The following is a 26762-nucleotide window of genomic DNA, read 5'->3' as shown; positions in this document are numbered from 1 at the left end:
CCCATTCAAGGCCTTATACACCTCGATCAGATCACCTCGCAGGTGCCTACTCTCCAGGTGCTGCAATTTACAGAACTTAAGCCTTTCTTGGTAAGAGCACCCCTTTGTTGCCTCACCAGTCTTACTGCCCTTCTTTTTACTCATTCTAGCAACTCTACATCCTTCCTAAAATGAGGCCTCCACACCTGTACACAGTACTCTAGGAGTGGCCTGACCATTGCCTTGTACAATGGGAAAATCACCTCCTTGTCCCTGCTAGTAAAATTCCTATATACCATTGACAAGAATCCATGACCTGCCATTGCAGCTCGTCTGCACTGCTCAGCAAACTTCATATTTGACTGTACGATAACCCCCAGGTTTTTTTCACTTTCCACTTCCCCGAGTGCAGTACCACACAGTTGTACATTTCTCTTCGGTTACTGCTACCCATATCCAGTACTTTGCATTTGTCAATGTTAAACTTCAGTTGCCACTTCTCAGCCCATTTGTCCAACTTATCTAGATCCAGTTAGAGTAGCATACTATCTTTAGTGTCATTAACAACCCCGTCAACCTTGGTATCATCTGCAACTTGGACATTAATCCTGATATACCTCCATCAATATCATTGATAAATATACAAAACAACAATAGGCCCAACACTGAAACCTGAGGAACTCCACTAATAACATTAGCCCACGAAGAGCAGTGTTCATTGATTACCACTCTCTGTCTTCTCCCACTCAACCATACTTTAATCAATTGTAGCAACTTGCTCTTAATACCATACTGCTCCAATTTGTACAGTAGCCTTCTATGTGCAACAGTATCAAAAGCTTTGCTGAAATCCAAGTATATGACATCAAAATTATTTTTTACATTCAGTTCTGTTGGGATCACATCATAGTATCCAATCAAATTGGTCAGACAAGACCTCCCTTTAACAAACCCATGCTGCACCTTAATTGTTATGCAGTCTTGTCTAGATGATCCTGTAATGTTTCTTTAACCAGTGACTCGATTATTTTCCCCAGAACACAAGTTAAAATAACAGGTCTACAGTTACTCGTGTCACCTTTTGAACCGTCTTTGTTAATTGGTGATACATTTGCACGCTTCCAGTCCTTGGGGACCTCCCCTGAGTCCAAGGAAACTCTCATAATTATGGCTAAGGGTTTGCTTACTTCCTTTGCTGCCTCCTTTATTATAACTGGATAGATCGCGTGCCTTCCTTTTGTTCAACTTTAACAATTTCTCCTCCACTTTGCTCTCAGTTATTACAAAATCACTTAGCTCCCTGTTAGAGTTTGATAAAAGTCTGGCATTCCACTCATTCAATAACTCCTCATGTGTGAATGTAGATGCAAAATTACTCATTTTCAGTTTATCAGATACCTGAGCATGACTATCAATAGTCAACCCATCAATGTTAAGTGGTCCAATCTGATTCATCCATTTCTTTCTAGAGTTTAGATAAGTAAAGAACTCTTTGCTGTTTTTCTTTGCATCCTTTGCCAAAGATTTCTCATAATCTGCCTTTGCCTGCCTAACCTCCTTTGTGACTTGATTACAGACAAGCTTATATCTGCCATAGGCTTCTGTAACACCTGATAGTTTATATGCATCTCATACATTTTTCTTCTCTGCCACGAGCCTCATTAATTCATCTGATATCCATTTAGGCCTCAACCTTGAACAGTATTTCTTAGTTGGAATGAAAAGCTAGTCACCTCCAAGATTAAGTCTCCGGAGGATTCCCATTTAGAATTCAACGTTGGTAACATCATCAGTTGACCCCACTGTACAGAATTTAAAACTGTCCGAGACCCCTGTAGTCACCTTTAGAAAGCAAAAACCCTTCTCTTTAGCTTTGATGGTAGTTACATCTTTAAGTAATTTCCATATCAATAATTGAGATCACTGTCACCCAGTGGTTCCTTTATCTGCAAGTTCTTAATGCATGAATAATCACTGCTGGTGATCAGATGAAGAGTATTGCTCCCTCTGGTTGTCTCTCAAACATGCTGCTTTAAAAAACAGTCATCCAATAAATCCAAAAAGTCTCGCTAGTGTGTGAGTGACCAAAGCGCAAATTCCAGTCAGTATATGGAAAGTTAAAATTCCCCATTATAAGACACTCTAATTTACTGGCCCACTCTATTTCTCTGCACAATTACTCATTATACTCATCAGATTCATTAGGCCTATTACACACACCTACTCTCATTTTTCCTTTCCCAGTGCTTATGTTACACCAAACAGACTCAACATTGCATTGTCCACCAACATCAATTGGATGCACTTCCTTAGATTTTATGTTTCTTAGCTAACAGCATAACCCCTCCTCCCTTCCTGTACACATTGTACTCCCTAAATTCCAATTCTGCACTGCTTATATCTGTGTGACACCACGTCTCTGATATCCCAACAATATCCGCCTTTGATGTCTTGACTAGCACTTCAAGCTCATCAAATTTATTAACTATACTGCTAGCATTGGTGTACCTGAAGTAGACATGCACCTGTTTCTACTCAGTTACCCTAACACAGCCCATGTATTTATTTATTCCACTATGACTCCCAACAGTTCTGGATGTGTGTGACTGTATCCTCAATTCATAAAAGGGGGGTTCAAAAGGCAACATGAGTAATTACAGACCTGTTACCTTAAAATCTGTTCCAGGGAAAATAACAGGATCACTGTTAAAGAAGTAATGCATAATACATAATAGAAATATGTATAGTACAGTATACAATTATTTACAATACAAATTTCACATTCATGTTACAAATCAACTGTTCTGTGTAATGGTCATCCCCTCAGCTACAGCACAACAACCTGGCAAGTAGGCTACAGCAGAAACCGATGAAGAGACACTGTCCACAGATGAGCACAAGTATGACATCCTAGAGATTGATCATCACAACGAGCTGAACAAGTAGGCTACAACAGAAACCAATGAAGAGACACTTTCAACAGTGAGCACAAGCATCACATCCTAGAAATTGATCATCACTGGTATTCTCCAAAAGACAGAGTTCAACGAACAGCCTTCTACCAGCAGCCAGCGAGCTCAACAGAAGTTACTCATATTAACCAGCAAAACCAAGCTGGAAGAAGATGTTATTGCAGGATCAAATCCAAGAAAAACAACTAAGGCTTCTTGCCAACTGCATTGGCAGGAGCAGAAGTGAACTCCCACCTATTAAGGAAACAGAATACCAACATCCTGTCCACCTCTGCAAAGAATTTCCTCCGTTCCTATATAAAAAATAACATACTGTTCCATGTAAAGAAGAGGGTACAGTCCACCAATTCATCCATTATTCAACCTTAACTCTTCCAATTGCAAAAGTATATTCCTTCTCACAAAAATGGAATTTTAAAAATCTTGAAAGGCAATAAAACTTTTCCTTGTTTTAATAAGTAATGGCTCAATCCCATCCACCAGACGAGTTATATTATCAACATTATTCAGTAAATCTAAACGCAAATCAGCATATTCCAAACAATTAAACACAACATGTTCCTATTATTTCCAGATCACCACATGTACAGTTGCAGCTTGCTACAATTCCAATTTTTGCTAAACTATTCAGTTTAGCAAAAAATGATCCGTGACCTGTTAGTAAGAGTGTACAACGTAGATTTGGTACTAACCAGATTGGTTTAATATAATTCACACCATTAGCGTGAAGAAGAGTTAAAGTCCTAGGTTTGTTGTTTGGTTTTTAGGAGCATTAGCAACTAAGGCCATATTGCTCCGGGATATGCGGTGGTCATTCCCTGACCTTTCCATATCCTCCATATTTGGTGGTGATGGGCTCGAACCCCGGTCTAATCAAGAAGCGTGTGCTACGCACTGCTGCTCCTTCCCACCTAGCTACGGAGGCACCTAAAGTCTTAGGACTCATGGCTTTAGGTACTTACATTATTTATGCTTATGTTAATTTCATTTTATTTCAGGTAATCTGTTTTTTTGGTATACATGTGCTCTCAATTCTTCCGTGGTAATTACACCTGAGTTCAGCACGCTCACCTAATACACTGGTAATAGCATATTTGTCTATATATATATATATTTTAGTATCGAGTATTATCTCCGAGTTACGTTATATTACTTTCATATCTCCTATCAAGTTATATGTATTAATTTATAATGTTACATTTGTAAAATCTAGGTCGTTATATGTATTATGTGTTATATGTATATAGTTGGATTTCGGGAAGGCTTTTGATACTGTTGCACATGAAAGACTGCAGTACAAAACTGGAACAATGTGACATTAAGGGCAAGTTACTACTATGGGTAAAGGGATGCTTAAGTGGAAGAAGACAGAATGGTTATCAATGAGCACTGCTCTTCATGGACTAATGTTGTTAGTGTAGTGCCACAGGGTTCAGTGCTTCTGAACCTTGTGGCACTCCTCTTTTTTTTATAGGATGTATATTTGCTGGAACAGGTGTAGAGAAGGGCAACCAGACTGGTGAAGGGAATAAAAGGGTGCTCTTACCCTGAAATGCTTCAGTTCTTCAAACTGCAGTGTCTTGAGACTAGGCACCTGCAGGGTGATCTTACTGAGGTGCTTAAAGCATTGAATGGAATGAGTAAGCTGAATGTTAATGGTATTTTTTCACTTGAAGAGCACACACATGAGGGGACATAAATTCAAGTTGAGGAAGAACAGTTGCAGATTACGTGTGCAGAAGTTTAGCCAGTGGGTCATTGATTGTTGGAACAGGCTTACATCTGTTATGAAATTGGATAGGTGGAATAAATTCAAAGAACTAGACAAATACTTGGAGGATACAGTGGGTGCACTGTGTACAGTTTTTTTTTCCTTCTTTTTCTTTTTTTTTTTTTTTTTCCTGATGATATTTAGGCTTGCTTTCTTGCATCATTTGCCATTACTATTTCTATTACTACTACTAATCCTTCTAAAATGATCCGTGACCTGTTAGTTTCCTTCCTTCTATACTAACATATCCATTCCCCTAAAAAACAGTCTGTCCTATTAACAAGTATGGACTGTATTGAGAAAAATGCTAACCTATGTGCCTTGCAGATTCTGTCCAGGGCTAAAATGATTGAAAAGGCTCTTACGTATACTCCCTCCTATTTTGTCTGGTCAAAATTTCAGTAACTCCTCAAAGCTCCTACTCTTAATATCATTAGTACCAATATGATTAGTAACATCACCTTTTATACCTTTAAAACCTGACAACTCTATGTTATTAACTTTTGTCCTGATCCCATTCTACCATCTTTTTTTGCAATATATTTCCTATTTCCCTAAAAATAGTCACCAAAATTAGCTACTTCCTGTAGGACCAGCAATTTATGCCAGTGGAAATGTTGCTGTGTTGTCTGAAGTGTGAGTGTATGCTCTATTACTGAGTTGAGCAGATGAATACTTGATGGATCCCTCAATTTCATTGTTCCTTTGTGGGCATCAATCCTGTTCTTCAAGCTTTCAACATACACCAATCAGAATGCTGAGTTTGCACTTAATCTTCTTACACTCTTCACAGAGGATTTGGCTGTCACAGACCGTCCGGACTTGGCCAAAATTGGGTCCACTTGACTTGAGTGTCAACCGAATATCAGTTCCATCAGCGTTTTAGACTCCCAGGTAACAAGTACAGCTTGTCTGGCATATCTGAGAGAATGTCTGTGTCAACCTCAAGGACCAAGTTATCGGTTGATTCAACTACTGCTCATCTCAGATGCCCAAATTATTCACTGTATGATTCCTTTCGCCTCAAAGGTGGTACTTGTGCATATGTCCGTTCTGATATTCAATGTCAGAGACTTGGCAATTTGGAATCTCCTCTCTATGATCTTCTCTGGCTTAAAATCTCTCTACCTCATTGTGTCAAATTCATCTGTTATCTCTACCATACTCACCATATTCCCAAATCCCCTAATCACTTGGAGCTCTTTGACTTCCTCTCTTTGCAACTTGACTTTCTCCAGTCCAACTTTCCTAACAGTGAGGTAATTTTCCTTGGTGATTTTAATGTTCACGACTCCAGCTGGCTTCCGTTTTCTAGTCACACCGACCAAACAGGTCGAGATGCTGAGGCTTTTGCAATTACTAATGACCTAGCACAGATTGTTCATTTACCTACAAGAATGCCGGACAATCCTAATCATACAGCCAATACGCTTGATCTTTTTCTCACAAACTACCCTTCTAAGTACATGGTCGAAGTGAGAGGTCCTTTAGGCACTTCAGATCACAACTTGGTGATTGTCTCTTCTCAAATGGAACCTTTATCTCATGGCTATTCCCAACCTCGTGTTGTTTGGCATTACAAGAATACAAAATGGGATGACCTGCAAGACTTCTTTCCTTCTTTTCCTTGGTCGGATTACTGTTTAAAAACTTCTGATGTCAACGTTTGCTCAGATCGTGTCAGTGAAATTATTCTTGTAGGAATGGAATCCTTTATCCCACACTCCACTTTAAAATCTCGTCCTTTATCTAAACCTTGGTTTTCCAATAAATGTGTTAAGGCTGTTCAAGAGAAGAATGTTGCATATCGTAATTGGCTTGTTTCTAATTCTTCAGTTTCTTCTGTTTTCTGCCTACACCAAAGCTCACAACTATTGTAAAGCAGTTATTAATCAGTCCAAACTAGAGTTTGAACAGGCTAAGAGTAGAAAACTTGCTTCTTGCCCTAATGATAGCCGAACATTCTGGTCTCTGGCCAAAGCTATTGGCCGCAACTTTTGCCCGTCTCTGCTCCCACCTCTGTTCAAAGAAGATGGCTCTGTTGTCACTTCAGCCAAGGATAAAGCTGACCTGCTAGCATACCATTTTTCTTCCAGCTCATGTATTAATGATCTTGGTAAAGCACCTCCCACCATTCCCAACACACTCCATTCAATGCCTCCTGTGGTCTTCCGTCAAAAGGATGTCAGAAGGATTTTGACAAATCTTGATGCTAAGAAAGCTCCAGGCCCCGATGGTATTTCTCCACTTGTTCTCAAAACCTGTGCTCCTGAACTTACTCCTATTTTTTTGTCGCCTTTTCTCACTTTCTTATTCCAAAGGTGTTTTTCCTTCTGCTTGGAAATTTGCTCATATCCAGCCAGTTCCTAAAAAGGGTGACAAATCCCTCCCATCCAATTATCGTCCCATTCCAATTACTTCTACTCTTTCTAAAGTGATGGAGAAATCAATTAACTGCCAACTCTTAAACTACCTAGAAACCTTCCGTCTGATCAACGATCGCCAGTATGGATTCCGTCAGTGTCGATCCACTGGTGATATTCTGGCTTACGTTACCCATTTATGGAGTAATTCAATAGAAAGGTTAGGTGAAACACAAGTAGTTGCTCTTGACATCTCAAAGGGTTTCAATCGTGTTTGGCATAAAGGTCTTCTAAACAAGCTTCCATCTTATGGTTTGCCAACTGTTTTTAGTAATTGGTTATCCAGTTTTCTCTCTGATCACTCACTGAGGGTGTGGTAGATGGCTCTCTGTCTTCTAACTTCTCCACTAACGCCGGTGTCCCCCAAGGTTCAGTTCTTTCCCCCACTCTTTTCCTCTTGTATATTAATGACCTTCATCCATTGACTGGAAATCCTATCCATAGTTTCGCCGATGATAGCACATTGCATTCCACTTTCCATTTTGAGAAACCTTGTTCTGCTCAATCAGCTTCAACTTCTCGAAAATCTGCTACCAATTCCTTAAATGCCGATCTTCAGGTAATTCTCCAGTGGGGCAAAGACAACTTAGTTGATTTCAACCCTTCTAAAACTCAGTCTTGTCTTATATCTCGCAAAAAGGATTCTTCTGCTCCTATGCTTATCTTTAGTGACACTCGGATTTCTGGGCAAAATGATATATCTCTTTTGAGGATTACCCTTGCTTCTAATCTCTCTTGGCACAAGCACATTACAAATATTGCTTCCTCTGCATCTAAAAAACTTGGTTTTCTCTTTGGCTCTCGGCGTTACTTTTCTTCCAAACAGCTGCTCACTCTGTATAAATCACAAATCCGCCCTGCCATGGAATATTGTTCTCACAGCTGGGGTGGTGCCCCCAAAACCTCTCTCAGGCTTCTTAATTCCATTCAGAAGAGGGCAGTTAGGTTAATTAATGGTTCATCTCCCACAGAGTCTCTCCACTCGCTTTCTCACAGATGTACTGTTTCTGCTGCATGCCTCTTCTACAGATACTCCATGGGCACTGTTCTGAATTGGCTTCTATAATTCCCGCTCTCTCCTTCAAAACAGTCCGAACACGTGCCGCCAACATCCATTTACTCTTCAACTTCAAACTCACAGAACCAACTTTTCATCTTCCTCGTTTATTCATTCAACTGCCGTTTTCTGGAACAACCTTCCTTCATATGTATTTCCTGAAAATTACAATCTACAGAAGTCCAATATCAACAAATATCTTCTTTCGTCTTCTTAACCTCCAACCCAAGCACGGTACTAAGTACTATAGGTTCTAATACCTCTCGTGTTTGGGGTTCACATAAAAAAAAATAATAAAAATTTAAAACTCATAAAGGCATCTCATTTGGATGCATCATGTCATGCAACAGTCTAAAAATATACACTTTGTAAAGCTGTATTTCATTAGTAGAGCTGCCCTCTAAAGTTCTCTAAATAAACAGTATTCAGGCTACTTTAAGCTCTTTTCTTTGCTGCTCTAGTCTGAGGCATGATTTTTGTTTAATTTTAAATTAAAAATACCACGCCAAACAGAGATATACAACAACAATTCCCAGGTTATGTGGCAATAGTACATTACATTGTACGTTATGTTACAAATAGCATGTTTCTATTGTTATATATGCAGTTTACAGGCAATAAAAACACTTTTAGTATTATTTATATTCCTATAGAATTACATAGAATTAAATTGCATTTACATCAATGCAATGGACAACAGACAATGCCAGCACAATTCACTCACTTTGACTCAATTTTTAGCAATTTTCAAGGTCAAATAAGAAATGCTTTAGCCTGCTTTATCAGATAAATAAAAAGAAAATGCACTACTATTTAATTAATAAAAATGTCTACCGAACTGCATTCAAAAAATGACTCCCACCTCAGTAATATAGGTGGGATTCCAAATAAATGGTGAAGCCAACATTTCAAAAGATCACTTTGCTTTCTTCTTCTGGGATAAAACTTTTTAACCTTTTCCAGAGAGTTACTAGAACATATGTGGGTCCTGAGCAGTTTTTTTTGCTAGTGGTGGGCTCAGTGAATTGAATTTATTTATGAAATTTTCAAAATTCATAAAAATTAAAACTCTGTACAAAAATGCTTTTAAATATTTGTCTGTTCTTATTTTGTCTTGTTTTTTCAATATTAGGGTGAAATTATTGCAAAAAGAAAGAACAGAAAAACATCTATAAATACAAAGTATTTAAATCTAAGGGTAGTCAAAATAGGAGATAATATACAAGGGCTGAAGGGAAAACTAGGTTAGTAAGCACTGCTAATAACCTTTTTAGGCTGAGTTTTTTTTTTGCTAGTGATATAAGTTTCTTTGGGAAATTTTGTAAAAATGAAAATCTTGTATATAAATGCTTTTAAATAGCTCGGGCGAGAGTTCGAACCATGTAGGCGACAACAGATACTTAAATTTATTATCTATTATAACTACTTAGATTTTACAAACATAAATGTTTTAACTTATTACATATAACCACTTAGATTTTACAAATGTAACGTTATAACTTAATACAGGGGTTCTTAAACTGGTGCTCCCAAGCACCATTGTGCTCTTTAAAAAATAAATTTTGCTGCAACCGATCCTAAAATTGGTGCTCGTGAGCACCTTTGCTTAAGCTAAAAAATTTATATATAAATCTTTGTACAGGTAACCCTCATATAACACAGTAGTTTGGTTCCTACAAAATCTCACGTAATGCAAAACTGTGTTATACGGGACTAAGAACCAGTACAAAAAGGGGGATTACATTACAAAAGCTAACAAAAATACACTATTTTTTTTATAACTATCGAAAACTTAATTTCTATAGTAGTCATAACTTAATATTTTAACTTTATTTTTATAATAGTAGTAACTTAAATAGTAATAACTGAACAAATGGTCTTGCATTACAAACTATGATACTTATATTTCAGATAATGTACATTCATTTAATTTTTTTCCTCTTCATTGCTGCTAAGCAATCTCTTCTGCAGCATCTAGATTTCGTACACATTCTGCTCTCTTTAAAAGTCACGAACTGCATGCTTCGAAGTCACAATTTATGGTCTCAAACAAGCATAAGTTCAATAGCACAGAACCTAACCCCAGGGATCTCCCAACAAAATACAGTGGATTGTCACTTTAAAGATATAAAGCACAGATTTAACTTTATTACCTTACCAATTAACAAAGTTAAATGATACGTGAAAATTGGAAGATTATTTTCCAGTTAGCAAAATAAAAATAAATTTACGCTTAAGTACATAGCTTAATTAATACATACCAACATGTACATACTAACTATAGCAGACCCCCCATTATAACGCGGTTCGCTTTACGCTGATTCGCTATAATGCTGTTCTTATATTATAACCCATATCTGACTATAATGCTGTCACAGATCACTATAAATAAATATTAGCGCCCAACATTTTTAATTGAGAAATATAATTCTTGTATGCGTGATACAGCTAAAGATTACTTTAAAAAATGCATTTTTAATCTTTAAGCAAAAAAATTTATATTTTAATATATGGTGCTCGCACATATTGTAAGCTGCAAAATGTTGCTCGCTTAAAACAAAAGGTTAAGAACTCCTGACTTAATACATAACTTAAACTTGATAGGCGATACGGAATTGAAATTGTTAACTCAGTAGGAGATAAAACTTGAAACTGAAATAAAAAAAAAAAAATATATATAATAGAAAGTATTGTGCTGCCTCTGTAGCCAAATGGTCAGGAGCAGGAGTACAGTAGCACATGGTCTTTGAGTAGACTGGGGTTGAACCCCCTACTGCTAAACACGGTCAATCTACCAACCTGCACTGGACCAGCGTGGCAGATTATCGTCCATTTCCCTCAATGCGATTCATTGAGATGGCTTCCATCTTGCAGTGGATTTCTAGAATTTAAAACAAATACACCAACCGTTTAACTATAGTGGTTTAATACTGAAAACTATAAAATGTACCAAACGATACTACACTGTAAAATAATATATGCAAAAAACTGATTTACAAAATAAAATTTACAATAAAAATTTTAAAATATACAATAAAATATAAATAAAATATTTAAAATACAATAAAATTAAAAGCGATAAAACATTGACTGAAGCTTTCGAGGGCTTCTGATTCCTTTCTCAACAACAATGATGTTTAAGCAACACATCCTTAAGTAACAGGCTCACAGCACACGTGGCTGACCAGGCGCATGCTCAATATTTCTTCCACGTGAATCAGAACCGGAAGCGGCTCGGGAGCATGGAAATATAAAACGCTCGTGTTTTGCCAGGACCACGGCTTCCAGCAGGGGGGTGAAATCGAACACCCCTGTCCCTATTTATACTATTGTTCTCAGATGAGCCTATCCACAAACTCTCCAGCCACTTACGGTCCCAGAACCTATGCGCCCGGTCAAGGATGACAGCATTCACAGGGGAGACCTGATGATGTTTCTCCCAATAATGCTCAGCAATGGCGGACTTATTGAACTCTGCGGTCTGTATAGCTCGCATGTGCTTAAGTACATAGACGGTCTTTTAGTCGCCATCCTGTCTCCCCCACATAACATTCCCCACAATCCGGGCATTTGATCTCATATACGACCCCACTACTGGAATCCCCAGGAATGGGGTCTTTGACCTGTGACAATAGGGCTAATAGGAGAACCCATGGGTTCTCCTATTAGCACTATTGTCACAAACCTGGCAATGGAAGAGTTAGAGAATAGGGTTTTTATAAATTTGGAGTTCCCTATGTGCAAGTGGAAGAGATACGTGGATGACATGTTCACTTTGGTGCAAAAGGGGAGAGAAGAGGATGTAGTTAGTTTTCTCAATGATTTCTCTCCTTTTATACAGTTCACCTCAGAGGTAGAAGTGAATGGTTCACTCCTATTCCTGGACGTAATGGTGTGTAGAGAAGGCTCCAGGCTTAGTACTACAGTGTTTAGGAAGCCCATGTGTAGGAGCCAGTACACCCATTATAGGTCAGCACAGACTGCGCAGCATAAAAACAGTGTGGCCAGGGCACTTTTGGGTAGGGTTAGGACACATTGTAGTACCTCTAAGGAGAGAGAGAGAGAAATTGGGCAAGTTAGGGCGGATCTTATGAATGTGGTTACCCCCAGAGGGTAATTGATAAATATAATAGAGGTGTGGAGCCTAATCATGGAACACCGTCCGTTCCATTCGCCACAGTTTATATTCCCTACTATCCGGGCTTGTCAGATCGAATTTCAAGAATGCTACGTGACTTTCAGGCACGCTGTGTGCAACTTCCGTGCCGGAGGTTGCACACAGTGTTGTCACAGGTCAAAGACCCCATTCCTGGGGATTCCAGTAGTGGGGTCGTATATGAGATCAAATGCCCGGATTGTGGGGAATGTTATGTGGGGGAGACAGGACGGCGAATAAAAGACCGTCTGGGGGAGCACATGCGAGCTATACAGACCGCAGAGTTCAATAAGTCCGCCACTGCTGAGCATTATTGGGAGAAACATCATCAGGTCTCCCCTGTGAATGCTGTCATCCTTGACCGGGCACATAGGTTCTGGGACCGTAAGTGGCTGGAGAGTTTGTGGATAGGCTCGTCTGTGTTCGATTTCACCCCCTGCTGGAAGCCGTGGTCCTGGCAAAACACGAGCGTTTTATATTTCCATGCTCCCGAGCCGCTTCCGGTTCTGGTTCACATGGAAGAAATATTGAGCATGCACCTGGTCAGCCATGTGTGCTGTGAGCCTGTTACTTAAGGATGTGTTGCTTAAACATCATTGTTGTTGAGAAAGGAGTAGGAAGCCCCCGAAAGCTTCAGTCAATGTTTTATCGCTTTTAATTTTATTGTATTTTAAATATTTTATTTATATTTTATTGTATATTTTAAAATTTTTATCGTAAATTTTATTTTGTAAATCAGTTTTCTGCATATATTATTTTACAGTGTAGTGTCGTTTGGTACATTTTATAGTTTTCAGTATTAAACCACTATAGTTAAACGGTTGGTGTATTTGTTTTAAATTCTGGATATGTACTCTCCCAACCTTAGAGGCCTTTTTGAAGATATTGCAGTGGATTGATAATGGCTGCAGTTTTTATAGTGTTATTACTGCATTGGGATATAGGTTTGGTGTAATATTTTTAATTATACTGAAACTGAATTGAAATCATGAGTTAGACCAGAGCAGCAAAGCAAAAGGCTCAGGGCAGCGGGAGTGCCGTGCCTTGTGGCAGTAATAAAGGGTGGTGGTTGTATTCTGAATCATCGCCTTTTGAAATGTACTGTTTGTTTGTTTGATGTTTGTGGATCTATCAGGAATGGAACATTGCCAAGGACATTGCTTGTGCTTGATGTAAGGAGTGTGTGTGTGGAAGTTAGGTGCAAACTCAGCACTGTTATGGACCATTATGAGCACTTGAAGAACAGGATAGATGCTTTCAAAGGATTTAAATTGAGGAGGCCCATCAAGCTCTCAGCTACCCACATCAATGACAGAGCATGCACTTGATCATCAGGCAACACAGCAGCAATCCCCCAAGACAGAATGTGCTGGTTCCACAGGAACTAGTTGTTGTCAGTGGCTTTACTGTCAGGGAAATGGGGAATATAATGTGTAAAAAAGGATAGGTGGAACAGGAACAGGGTATATCTGGCAGCGGCAAAAGTTGATGAAGTTGTAAAGCAGATATCTTTACAGTGTTCAAAGGTCATATTGTTGTATACATTGGCACTAATGACATTAAGAGAAGGATAACTGCAGAATTACTTAACAAGTACAGGACAATGTTGAAAAAAAAAGCTGTGAGATAGGGTTGAATTTGAAAGCATCTGCAATTTGGTCTGCCCAGACACGACAGGAAGGAGTATATGATGAGAGACTTGCCAATCAATTTGACCCTGGTGAGATTGAGCAAGGCCTATGGCGTAGAATTTTTCTCAATGTGGTCTGTGCTTGTTAACAGGAGAAACTGCTTCTACAGGGAAAGGACACACTTAAATATAAAGGGTGCAAGAATATTAGTTGATGCTATAGAGCAAGTGTTAGGTGGGTAAGAAAACGTCTAGCTTGTGGGGATACACAGACTAACAGATTAACAGTAGCCACAGTCAGAGATGAAAGCGATTCGTCCACTGTGTCTATTGGAATGAGCAGCAGCATGGAAAACAAGGTGCTGGGGATTTCAAGGACTGCTGGGAGTAATTGTGGAACAAGTAAAGACATGGGCTGTGCTAGAGTAACTAAGAATAAGAACAGGTGCATATATACTTGCATGTACACCAATGACAGGAGTTTAGTAAATAAATTTGATGAATTTGAGGTGCTGGCCAAAACATCAAAGGCAGATAGTATTGGGATATCAGGGACATGTTGTAACACAGATATAAGGAATGCAGAATTGGAATTTGGGGAAAACAATGTGTACAGACAGGATAGAAACTCGTTAATTCTAAGGGAGGGCATCCAGTTGACATGAGTGGACAGTGTAATGCTGAGTCAGTTTGGTGTGACATAAGACTGGGAAGGCAAAATTGAGAGTAGTATTGTGTGTCATAGGACTAATCACTCTGATGAGTACAATGAACAATTGTACAGAGAAATAGAGTGGGCCAGTAAAGCAGATTATCTCATAATGAGGGATTTTAACTTCCCAGATTACGACTGGAACCTGTTGGTCACTCACACACTTACAAAACTTTTGTAGATTTATTGGATGACTGTTTTCTACAGCAGCATATTCAAAAGGTAACCAGAGGGGGTAATACTCTTGATCTGATTATCAGCAGCAATTCATCATACATTAAGAATCTGCAGATAAAGGAACAACTGGGTGGCAGTGATCACAGTGTGCTGATGTGGGCTTTACTCAAAGATGTAACTACCATCAGAAGTAAAGGAGGGAAGGGTTTTTTGTCTTCACAGAGGTGACTACTGGTCTCGGACAGTTTTTAAATTCTCTACAGTGCGAGTAACTGATGATATTACCAACAGCAAATTCTAAATGAGAAGCATTAAGGAAATAATCTTGTAAGATACTAGGCTTTTTGTTCCAATTAAGAAATACTGTTCAAGTTTTAGGCCTAAATGCATGTCAGATGAACAAATGAGACTCGTGGAATAGAAGAAAAATGCATGGGATGCATATAAATTCTCAGGTTACAGAGAAGCCTATAGTAGATATAAGCTGGTCTGTAATCAAGTCACAAATGAGGTTAGGCAGGCAAAGACAGATTACAAGAAATCTTTGGCAAAAGATGCAAAGACTTCTTTACTTATGTAAACTCTTGAAAGAAAAGGGATGAATCAGATAGGTCCACTTGATATCAATGGTTCAACAGTTGATGATCCCGCTCAGACAGCTGACAAACTGAATGAGTATTTTGCATCGACATTCACACATGAGGGATTTTAGTTTTATTCGCGCAAAAACAACTAAGGTTATACTGTGCCACACATGAGGGGTTATTCAGGGAGGAGAATGCCAGACGTTTATCAAACTCTGGCAGGGAACTAAAAGATTTTGTAATAACTAAGAGGAAAGTGGTGGAGAAATTGTTGAAGTTAAACATAAGAAAGGCACCAGGGGTGTATTGGATCTATCCAGTTATATTAAAGGAGGCAGCAAAGGAAGTAAGCAAACCCTAAGTCATAATTATGAGATTCCTTGGACTCAGGAAAGGTCCTTATGGACTGGTGATCTGCAAATGTGATCACAATTCACAAAAGGAAATCAAAGGGTGACACGGGTAATTACAGACTTGTTAGTTTAATTTTGGTTCTGGGGAGAGTAATGGTGTGACTGGTTAGGGAAGTATTGCAGAATCATCTAGACAATACTGAAGTAACAGTTCAGACATGGAGTTTGTTAAGAGGAAGTCTTGTGTGACCAATTTGATTGGATATTATGATGTGGTCAAATAAAAGAGGCCTGTGGCACGAAGTTCCATGGATAAGAAATAATAATTCAGTATATCCAGTATGAGCAGTAACTAAGTATTTAATAAATTGTTAATGGAAGCGCTTTTGAGATAACACATTTCTTCCTCAGCCATAGGAGAACATGCATACATAAATATTAGCATTAGCATTAGTAGAGGCATATGATGCAAGAAAGCAAGCTTATTCAGCATCAGCCAAAAAAAAAAAAAAAAACACACACACCACTCCCACTTCACCCCTCCGTTCGTTCGAAATACCTGTCCAGTTGAGCCTTAAATTTGTTTAGGCTATCAACTTCAACAACAAGTGATGGAAGTCGGTTCCACCAACCAACTACCCCCTGGCAAAGGCAAATTTCCGCACATCTATCCGACATCCGTCCTTCCTCAATTTGAATTGATGCCCTCTGAGGTGATTATTGTGAGCAAGATGAAGAATCCCATTGGCACTGAGCATGCTCAAACCATTCAAAGCCTTATACACCTCTATCAGATCACCTCGCCGGTGCCTAGTCTCCAGACTCCGTAATTTGCAAAACTTAAGCCTTTCTTCATAAGAGCAACCCTTTGTTCCATTCACTAATCTTGTTGCCCTTCTCTGTACCCGTTCCAGCAGCTCTACATCCTTCTTGAAATGAGGCCTCCAGACCTGTATACAGTACTGAAGATGTGGCCTAACCATTGCCTTATACAAGGGAATAATCACCTCCTTATTCCTGCTAGAAAAATTCCTGTATATCATTGACAAGACACCATGAGCTACTCTTGCAGCTCGTCTGCACTGCTCAGAGAACTTCATATCTGCCTGCACAATTACCCCCAGGTCCTTTTCATTCTCCACCACAGTCAGTGTAGTACCGCAGAGTTGATACGTTGCTCTGGGGTTACTGTTTCCCATATGTAGTACTTTACATTTGTCAATGTTAAACTTCATTTGCCACCTCTCAGCCCATCTGTTCAACGTTTCCAGATCCTGTTGCAGCAGCACAGCGTCAGTAGTGTCCTTAACAACCCTGCCAACCTTTGTATCATCTGCAAATTTGGACATTAAACTTGATATCCCATCATCAATATCATTCATAAACACCGAAAACAACAAAGGACCCAACACTGAACCCTGAGGAACTCCACTAATAACAAATAACATTAGTCCACGTTGAGCAGTGTCCATTGATTACCACTCTCTGTCTTCTGCCACTCAACCATCCCCTTATCCATAGCAGCAATTTGCCTCCAATGCCACACTGCTCCAATTTGTGCAGCAGTCTTCCATGTGCAACAGTATCAAAAGCCTTTCTAAGATCCAAATATATAATATCAAAGTTATTCCCTGCATCCAGTTCTTTTGTGACTACATCATAGTATCCAATCAAATTGGTCAGGCAAGACCTGCCCTTAACAAAACCATGCTGCGTCTGAGCTATAACTGAATTCTTGTCTAGATGATCCTGCAGTGCTTCTTTAACCAGTGCCTCCATTAATTTACCTGGAACAGAAGTTAAACTAACAGGTCTATAATTACTTGTGTCAGCCTTTGATCCTCCTTTGTGAATTGGGGTTACATTTGCACATCTCCAGTCTATGGGTACCTCCCCTGAGTCCAAAGAAGCTCTCATAATTATGGCTAGGGGTTTGCTTACTTCCTTTGCTGCCTCCTTTAATATAACTGGATAGATCCCATCCACCCCAGGTGCCTTTTTTATGTTTATCCTCAACAATCTCTCCTCCACTTTCCTCTCAGTTATTACAAAATCATCCAGCTCACTGTCAATGTTTACTTTACCTACATCATTCTCCTTCCTGAATAACTCCTCATGCGTGAATGTAGATGCAAAATACTCGTTTAGATTGTTAGCCACCTGAGCAGGATCCTCAACTGTTGAACCATCAATATCCAGTGGACCAATCTGATTCATCCCTTTCCTTTTTGAGTTTAAATATGTAAAGAACTCTTTTCTGTTTTTCTTTGCATCCTTTGCCAAGGATTTTTCGTAGTCTGCCTTTGCCTGCCTAATCTCCTTTGTGACTTGGTTACAGACCAACTTATATCTATCATAGGCTTCCATGTCACCCATTAATTTGTATGTATCCCATGCATTTTTCTTCTCTGCCACATGTCTCATCAGTTCATCTGACAACCATTTAGGTATAAACCTTGAACAATATTTCTTAGTTGGTATGTAAAGCCTGGTAGCCTCCAAAATTAGTTCCTTGAATGCTTCCCATTTTGAGTTTGCTGTTGGTAACATCATCAGTTGGTCCCACTGTATAGAATTTAAATACTGTCTCAGACCATCATAGTCGCCTTTACGAAAACAAAAACCCTTCCTTTTACCCCTAATGGTAGTTACCTCCTTGAGTAAATCCCACTTCAACACACTGTGAACACTGCCACCTAGTGGTTCATTTATCTGCAGATTCTTAATACATGAAGAATCACTACTGATAATCAGATCAAGAGTATTGCTCCCTCTTGTTGCCTCACGAACATGCTGATGTAGAAAACAATCATCCAATAAATCCACAAAAGCCTTGCTAGTGTGCAAGTGACCAACCCACAAATTCCAGTCAATATCTGGGAAATTAAAATCCCCCATTATAAGACTCTCTTATTTACTGGCCCACTCTATTTCCCTGTACAATATCTTACTATACTCATCAGAGTCATTAGGCCTATAGCACACTCCTACTCTCAATTTTGATTTCCCTATGCTTATGTCACACCAAGCTGACTCGACACTGCCCTGTCCATCGATGTCGACTGGCTTCACTTCCTTGGACTTTATGTGTTTCTTAACTAACAGCATAACCCCTCCTCCCCTCCTGTCCTGTCTATCCTTTCTATACACATTGTATTCCCCAAATTCCAGTTCTGCATTACTTATATCTGTGTGACACCGCGTCTCTGATATAACAACAATATCTGCTTTTGATGTTTTGAGCAATACCTCAAATTCATCAAATTTATTTACCAAACTCCTAGCATTGGTGTACACGCAGGTATACATGCACCTGTTTTTACTCTTAGCTACCCTAACACAACCCATGTGTTTACTTGTACCGCAATGACTCCCAGCAGTCTCTGAAATATCCTGCATTTTGTTTTTCAGGCTTCTGCTCATTTCAATAGAAGCAGTGCAAGAATCACTTCCACCTCTGCCAGTGGCTACTGTTAATCTATTAGTCCTTGTATCCCCCCCAACTAGCAGTTTTCCGACCCACCTAACACTGCCTCGATAGCATCAGCAAAAATTCTTGCACCCTTTCTATTTAAGTGTATCCCATCCCTGTAGAAGCAATCTCTCCTGTTAACAAGTACAGTCCAGGCTGAAAAAAATTCTACCCCTTGAGCCTTGCACAATCCCTCCAGGGCCGAATTGATCGACAAGGCTCTCATCATATATTCCCTCCTATCGTGTCTGGGCAGAATTGCAGACACTTTCAAATTCAACCCTAATTCACGGCTTTTTTTTCAACAGTGACCTGTACTTGCTAAGTAATTCCGCCGGTCTCCTACTCTTAATATCATTTGTGCCAACGTGTACAACTATATCACCTTTTGTGCCCTTAAAAGATGATATCCGCTCTACAACGTCATCAACCTTTGCCCCTGGCAGACATACCCTGGTCCTATACCACCTATCCTTTTTACAAAGAATGTTCCCCGTTTCCCTGACAATAGAGTCACCAACAACTACTAGTTCCTGTGGGACCAGCGCATTCTTCCTAGGGGGCTGCTTCTGTGTTGCCTGATGACCAAGTGCAAGCTCTGGCGTTGATGTGGGCAGCTGAGAGCTTGATGGGCCCCTCAATTTATTTCCTTCGAGGGCATCCACCCTGTCCTTCAAGCTCTCATAAAGGCCCATAAGAATGCTGAGTTTTCGCCTGATTTCCTTGCACTCCTTACATCGTGCACACACAAAGACATCCCCCTTGGCAGTATCATGTCCCGTACCCGGCTGCTCCGCAAACATCAAGCAAACAGTGCATTTTAAAAGACTGTGATTCAGAGGGCAACTGCCCCCCTCAGTTCTCCCCTGAACCACAGCACTCCCATTAGCTTGAGCCTTTTGCTTTGCTGCTCTGGTCAGAGTCATGATTCCGATTTAATTCAATAAAATTTCAAAACAAAAATTAAATCCTTAAGTTATATCCCAAAACAGTTATGGTATATATTTTTTTTTTCGGTATCTAGTATTTTCTACGAGTTCCCTTTATACAACTTCCGTATCACGTGTACCACTATAGTTATGTATTAATTATTTGTTACGATTAAGTCGTTATATATATATATATATAGGCATCATGTGGAGGATATAATTAGGCATCATGTGGAGGATGTGCATTCGCTGCCTCTAATGATAGCTACATAGCCATATTTATTTATTTTTATTACTTTTGCCTAACTTTTACCTCACATAATATATATATATATAGAGTTAAAAATACAATTTAATTGACAATAAAGTTTATCAAGATTAATAGATTTACTGATTAATTGACTATATTATATTATGCACTATACTACACTAAGCTTATGCTATCGTGTAAAAATGGCGGGAATTCTCGAACGGTACTTCTACGGACTCGTAAGTATTGATTAGCTTCCAAATCTCGCTATCTCAATTTAGAATAAACTAAGGATCCTGACTAGGTCTATAATCTACTTATAGAAGATAATTTGTTATAACAATTGGTTAATAAATCGACTAAATTTGGTTAAAAAAAAAAAGTCCTCTCGTTCAATTTGTAACACGTGGATTTGATACCGTTACCAAGTAATACCTACAAAATCTCTGTCTAAGTTAAACTTTAAACTAAGTATCGTAACTAGGAATATAAAGCTACTCTAGAAAATAAGTTAATATGACAATTTAAGCTAATAAATCAGAAAAATCAGTTTATATGAAATATAAACATAAAATGTTATGAATGGAATGGCAGAGGGTGGTCATGTTAAGTAAAAATAGAGAGTTTGCACGAATGCTGAATCATTTACTGCATAGAATTATGCGATTGTTACTGGTACAGGCTGCACATATGGGCTGACTGCCAGCATCTGTCATGTTGTAACACTACAGAAGCCAAGATTGGGTGTAGTCATACACCGCTATTGTGGTTTAAAATTTTGTGGCAACCAGATAAATATAGTGACTAACCGCAGACAGTGATAGTAGTGGTGGCAATGGTCAACAACCTCGGTACCGTGACTGGGATTGAGGCCGTGTTGCATCGACCAAAAATGTTCTGCAGAATTATGTAGAGTCACCTAGCCGAATGGTCCTTTCATGTTTCGTGAGCAGTCCTGGAGCCTTCTGGCGGTTTCCCCCACATAGCAGCTGCCACAATTGTGGCATGTGATGTGGTATATAGCACCACTACGTAAAGGAAGGGGGACAGGTGTCTTCACCCTCGAGACAAGATCGCAAACCTCTACCGGAGAGTTGCAGGCACTTTATAGGGTACACGCGTAAGATCTTAGAAATGCGATCTGAAACACCAAGGCAAGATGGGATGTAAGCGGTAGATGTTGTCTCATTGCTACGGGGGGGGGGGGGTCTCAAACGTGTGGCAAGCTGATGGGCTTGTAGATCGCATCTGACCAAAACATAGGTAGGGTAGCCACAGTTGGTGAGGTCATCTCTTAAAAATCTCTACCGGGAAGTTGCAGGCACTTTATACGGTACCCAAGATCTTAAAAATGAGATCTTGGGTACCATGTAAGATCTTAGAAATGAGATCTGAAGCACCCAGGTAATATGAGATGTAAGCGTTTTGCGATCTCTTGTCTCGAGAGTGAGAACACCTGTGCCCCTTTTACGTAATGGTGCTATATACCGCATAACATGCCACAATTGTGGGAACTGCTATGTGGTTGAAACTGCCAGAAGGCTCCTGGACCGCCTCACGGAACATGAAATGGCCATTCAGCTAGGTGACTCTACAAGCTCTGCAGTCGCAGTACATTTTTTTGGTGGAGGCAACACTACCTCAATCCCAGTCACGATACAGAGGTGGTTGACCAATCCTGCCACTACTGCTGTCTGTGGTTAGAGTCACTATACATGTCTGGTGGTTGCAACATTTTAAACCGCAATAGAGGTGTACAACTACACCCAATCTTGGAGTCTGCAGTGTTACAACATGACGAACAGTGGCACTCAGCCCATAAATGCAGCCTGTAGCAGCAAAAATCACCTCATTCTACGCAATAAATGATTCAGCATTCGTGCACACTCTCTTTTCATTTAACATGAACACACTCTGCCATTATATTCATAACATTTTATATTTCATATTTATGTATGTATGTACTCCTATGGCTGAGAAAGAAATTCATTATTCCAAAAGCTTCTATTAACAATTTATTAAATACTTAGTTACTGTCCATACTGGATGTACTCAATTATTATTTCTTATGATATGGTCACAAAGGAACTAGATGCAAAAAATAATTTTGATATCATATACTTGGATTTCAGGAAAGCTTTTGATACCATTGCACATGCAAGACTACTGCACAAATTGCAGCAGTATGGCATTAAGGGCAAGTTGCTGCTATGGATAATGAGATGGTTGAGTGGGAGAAGAAAGAGAGTGGTAATCAATGGACATTGCTCTTTGTAAACTAATGTTATTAGTGGAGTCCCCTAGGGTTCAGTGTTGGGTCCATTGTTGTTTTCTGTATTTATTAATGATATGGACGATGGTATATTAGGCTTAATGTCCAGTTTGCAGATGACACAAAGGTTGGCAAGGTTGTTAATGACACTAATGACAGTACACTACTGCAATGGGATCTAAAAAATTTGAGCAGACAGGCTGAGAGGTAGCAACTGAAGTTTAACATTCACAAATGTAAAATACTGCATATGGGTAGCAGTAAACCCACAGTAACATATCAACTATGTGGTATTATACTCAGGGTAGTGGAGAATGAAAAAGACCTGGGGGTAATTGTGCAAACAGATATGAAGTTTTCTGAGCAGTTCAGACAGTCTGCAAGGGTAGCTTGAGGCATCTTGTCATTAATATACAGGAATTTTCATAGCAGGGATAAGGAGGTGATTATCCCCTTGTATAAGGCAATGGTCAGACCACACCTTGAGTACTGTATACAGGTCTGGAGGCCGCATTTCAAGAAGGATGTAGAGCTGCTGGAACAAGTACAGAGAAGGGCAACAAGATTGGTGAATGGAACAAAGGGTTGCTCTTATGAAGAAAGGATTAAGTTTTGCAAATTACAGTGTCTGGAGACTAGGCACCAGCGAGGTGATCTGATAGAGGTGTATAAAGCCTTAAATGGTTTGAACATGCTCAATGCTGATGGGATTCTTCCTCTTGAATTTAACATTAGCATTAGTAGAGGCATATGATGCAAGAAAGCAAGCTTATGCAGCATCAGCCAAAAAATGAAAAGAAAAAATAATCTTCCACTTCAACCCTCCGTTCTTGCTCAGAATAATCACCTGAGAGGGCATAAATTCAAATTGAAAAAAAGACAGATGTAGGATAGATGTGCGGAAATTTGCCTTTAGCCAGCGGGTAGTTGGTTGGTGGAACAGACTTCCATCCCTTGTTGTGAAAGTTGATAGGCTAAATAAATTTAAGGCTCAGCTGGACAGGTATTTCGAACGAACGGAGGGGTGAAATGGAAGTTTTTTTATTTTTTTGGCTGATGCTGCATAAGCTTGCTTTCTTGCATCATATGCCTCTGCTAATGCTAAATTCAAATTGAGGAAAGACAGTCGTAGAATAGATGTGCAGAAATTCGTCTTTAGCCAGCGGGTGGTTGATTGCTGGAACAAACTTCCATCTGTCATTTTGGAAGTTGACAGCTTAAATAAATTCAAGGCTGAACTAGAAAACCTTTGGAGTGAATAGATGAATGAAACGGAAAGGGATTTTTTTTTTTTTTTTTTGCTGATTCTAAATAAGCTTGATTTCTTGCATCATGTGCTTCTACTAATTCTAATTACTAGAACTGTTCAAGAGCCAGACTTCAAAAAAACTGATAATAAAAATGACTCTACAGATGAAACAAATATACAAAATATGACTACACAACCTAAGTAGTCATATTTTGTAAATCGTGTAATTGCGGCAATACTTCAACTAAAAGATTATATGGCAGAACATTCAAACTGAATTATCACAGTTATAATGGTCAAGATCATACAGTACTGGACCATGCTGGAAGAGCATTAACTAGCCTGCATATCGAGAACCAGTTCCCAGAAGCAAAATTGGTCAGAAAAGAAGCCAAAAAAACTGAAAGGCAAAACTGTGTTACAACCTATGCCAACGTCCTGAAAAAGAAATCCTCTATTAAAGACCACCAGATCTGAGAACAAAAACAAGTTTTTTTTTTTTTTTTTTTTTGGCTAATTGATAAATAAGCTTGCTTTATTGCATCATATGCCTCTACTAATGCTAATATTAATCTGCTCTTATTTTAATTGGGTTGTTTAAGATTAGCATTAAATTATTTAATGAAAGAAACTTTCTGTTCCTTCTTTACTGACATAAAACTATCTTCTACATCAATTTATATAACACTTGATTCAATTCTATCAACTTCTGAATTTGGCTTACAAAAGCTGAAATTATTTGGAATATGTGCATGTATGTACACACATGTGGGCACGCACGTCAGGAAAGGTCATTTTATACAGTGATTTCAAGCCACTATCCAAGCAGATCTAAGGTGAAGGAAACATATACAAGTAGGGATGTCCAGGGGCTCACACAAGCCCCTTATTAAAAAAATTAGTTTGATAAAATGCTGGCTCAAGAAATTCTTCTTGAGCCAGCCCCTTGTTAACAAATTGGCAGTGTATCCCCAGATATAAGCCAACCCCATAAAGTGGCAGCTCATATGAGTAGGAACTGCCACTTCTGACTTAGTGGGGCCACAATTTCTGACATGGACTGTGGCAAAGGGCAGAATGTTTATGAATTTTGGCTGTAAAACTGATCCAGCTAACAATATCTCAAACTTACACATGATAGTGAACAAAGAATTAAAAAATATGGGTAAAAAAAAGCTCCATTTACTCATTATTACAGAGGAAAGTTTCATTAAGAATACTGTTAACCTCTATGATTCAGATGCCCCAAATCACTGGGAAGACTATGCCTTCCATCTGAGGTCAGCCTTGAAGAGAAATGGGATTTGAACCTAGCTCTCTCCAAATGAGTGAAATGACAAACCCACTATACTGTGCAGTTGCAGTTCTTACTCATTAAAATTCAATAGTAATCAAGCACTATATTAAAATACTTACTTCCCTAGGGGATTGGTACTAAAATCTGCGTTTTGAAGAGACTTAAGAAATTTTATATTTTCTGGAATTTCTGGGATGTCTGAAAGAAAGATAATATATCCATCAAAGCAGTTAAATATTGAATGAAACTGTTCAAAAACTTGAGATGTTACATAACTGGCTAGATTGCAATATTACGGAATCATTTTTTCCTTGGCTGCAAACAATTAATTTAGAAATTTTTGAAATTTAAATGCTACTAATAACACAAATGGACTGCTATTACTGTTAAGTCAGAAATTTTGGATACTTAATTTAATTTGTATTCGATCACAATTCAATTTGCAAGTCAATTCCTGATTTCACCATCGTGTACTTGAATTCTTAATTAATCCCTTCGTTCTGTTAATCAAATCATGAGGTGCATGTGCATGCATACACAGACACACACAGCACATTTAACATAACACAGCCACTCCCCGACTTAACGTAATGGTTGCATTCCGTGGAACTCTACCTAAGTCAGAATTTCCCTAAATGCTTATGCAGCACGCAAATTTTATTGAAGCACAAAAGAAATGTTTGACGAACATGTAAATAGAATTATTTATTCAATTTTTTTATCTCATGCACAGGAAAAATTACAAAAATTTCAAAAAGAGAGAGGAGACAGGCATAACGTAAGTAAGTTTTACCTTTCAAGCATTGTTGCCAGAATTAACTCTCCAGCTGATAAGCACGCCGCTGCAGAAGTTGAGGGCTGTGGAAATTTAGAAGGGATTTTTTCTAACACTACATCACAAAATTTTTCTGCAGCTACAGAATCAGACTGGTGACTTCACCGCATACTTTAATGTTTTGGAAACCAGTGCAATGCTTGAATCTATTAAACCACCCGTTGCTTGCCACAAACTTGGCTTGGGGTTCACCATACTTATCCTTAATATCTTCATAAATACTTCTTGCTTTTGCTTGAATGGCCATTGGACTAAGAGGCACTTGCTTCTGATGATTTTCCATCCATATTATTAACAGCTGTTCCATCTTCGATATAGCCGCTGAATGCGGTTTTGTGATCACTGTTGATCTTAAATGCGTTGATCCTTTAACATGTTCTTTTATACACACAATGTCCCTTAAAATAGTATTCACTATTGAAGCAGTGAGACCTAACAAGGTGCAACAGATGACAAAATTTGTCCTGCTTCGTACTTCTTAATTAATCATCTTCATTTCTAAATCAATTCTGTTTTGTTTCGTACCAATTGCACTTTCCGTTGGTCCCTTTCCCTTCACAATTGTAATAAGTAAATAGGAACGAAGAGAAATTTCTGAAAATGTATTTAAGTTTTTTATATGATTGAAGATTTCAGTGATGGGG

General features: G+C 38.9%; 1 protein-coding gene across 7 annotated transcripts in view; it reads right to left on the bottom strand.

Moving 5' to 3' along the window:
• The window catches only part of scrib (scribble planar cell polarity protein), a 1177936-nt gene that overhangs the window by 1042183 nt on the left and 108991 nt on the right, over positions 1-26762 (bottom strand). For all 7 annotated transcript variants that reach the window (XM_090386364.1, XM_090386369.1, XM_090386366.1 and 4 more), the window contains exon 3: positions 25403-25481. In XM_090386364.1, the coding sequence (XP_090242490.1) occupies positions 25403-25481 (79 nt within the window). The remainder of the gene's footprint in view (positions 1-25402; positions 25482-26762) is intronic.

The sequence above is a fragment of the Mastigoproctus giganteus genome, chromosome 12 (assembly GCF_048544385.1).
Source record: "Mastigoproctus giganteus isolate SK-2022 chromosome 12, ASM4854438v1, whole genome shotgun sequence".
Lineage (NCBI taxonomy): Eukaryota > Metazoa > Arthropoda > Arachnida > Uropygi > Thelyphonidae > Mastigoproctus > Mastigoproctus giganteus.
Note: the sequence above shows the minus strand (reverse complement) of the source record. Positions and strands in the feature narration are given on the sequence as shown.